The sequence below is a fragment of the Coturnix japonica genome, unplaced genomic scaffold, assembly GCF_001577835.2.
Source record: "Coturnix japonica isolate 7356 unplaced genomic scaffold, Coturnix japonica 2.1 chrUnrandom492, whole genome shotgun sequence".
Classification (NCBI taxonomy): Eukaryota; Metazoa; Chordata; class Aves; order Galliformes; family Phasianidae; genus Coturnix; species Coturnix japonica.
The window spans coordinates 18,179-19,358 of NW_015439886.1; the positions used below are offsets into that span (position 1 = coordinate 18,179).

Here is a 1,180-nt window from a genome sequence, read left to right on the forward strand (position 1 = left end):
AATGGGTAATGGGGTCCTTAATGGGGTCATTAATGGGGTTATGGGATGGTCCATTGGTTAATGGGGTCCTTAATGGGGTTATGGGGTTGTCCATTGGTTAATGGGGTCCTTAATGGGGTTATGGGGCGGTTCATTGGGTAATGGGGTCATTAATGGGGTCCTCAATGTGGTTATGGGGTTGTCCATTGGTTAATGGGGTCATTAATGGGGTCCTTAATGTGGTTATGGGGCAGTTCATTGGGTAATGGGGTCCTCAATGTGGTTATGGGGCAGTTCATTGGTTAATGGGGTCCTCAATGTGGTTATGGGGCGGTTCATTGGTCAATGGGGTCCTCAATGTGGTTATGGGGCGGTCCATTGGTTAATGGGGTCATTAATGGGGCCCTCAATGTGGTTATGGGGCGGTTCCTTGGTCAATGGGGCCCTCAATGTGTTTATGGGGTTGTCCATTGGTCAATGGGGCCCTCAATGTGGTTATGGGGCGGTCCATTGGTTAATGGGGTCCTTAATGGGGTCCTCAATGGGGTTATGGGGCGGTCCATTGGTCAATGGGGTCCTCAATGTGGTTATGGGGCAGTTCATTGGTCAATGGGGCCCTCAATGTGGTTATGGGGCGGTTCCTTGGTCAATGGGGTTCTCAATGTGGTTATGGGGCGGTCCATTGGTTAATGGGGCCCTCAATGTGGTTATGGGGTTGTCCATTGGTCAATGGGGTCCTTAATGGGGTCCTCAATATGGTTATGGGGCGGTTCATTGGGTAATGGGGTCCTCAATGTGGTTATGGGGTTGTCCATTGGTTAATGGGGTCCTTAATGTGGTTATGGGGTTGTCCATTGGTCAATGGGGCCCTCCATGTGGTTATGGGGCGGCCCCATGCAGGCCCAGCGCCGTCCCTCAGAGGAGGAGCTGCGGGTGCAGCTGTCGGTGCCCGGTGACACCGTGGTGATCAATAACGCCACCGCGATGGGACGGGGGTCACCGCGATACGAGAGGATCCCACCCGGGCTGGGGGAGTATCAGGAGCCCAGCAGACCCACATTGCCCCCGGTGCCCCCTGTGCCTGGTGAGGGGGCTGGGGGAGAGGGGAGGGGGGGAGAGGGGGAGAGGGAGGGAGAGAGGAGGGGGAGATGGAGGGAGGGAGATGGAGGGAAGTAGGGAGAGATGGAAGGAGGGAAGGAGA

At 55.4% G+C, this 1,180-nt stretch overlaps 1 protein-coding gene across 1 annotated transcript in view; it reads left to right on the forward strand.

Annotated features, from left to right (window-relative positions):
* The window catches only part of LOC107307141 (epithelial discoidin domain-containing receptor 1-like), a 21,401-nt gene that overhangs the window by 16,119 nt on the left and 4,102 nt on the right, over positions 1–1,180 (forward strand). The window contains exon 7 of the mRNA XM_032441694.1: positions 880–1,063. Coding sequence (XP_032297585.1) covers positions 880–1,063 — 184 coding nt within the window. The remainder of the gene's footprint in view (positions 1–879; positions 1,064–1,180) is intronic.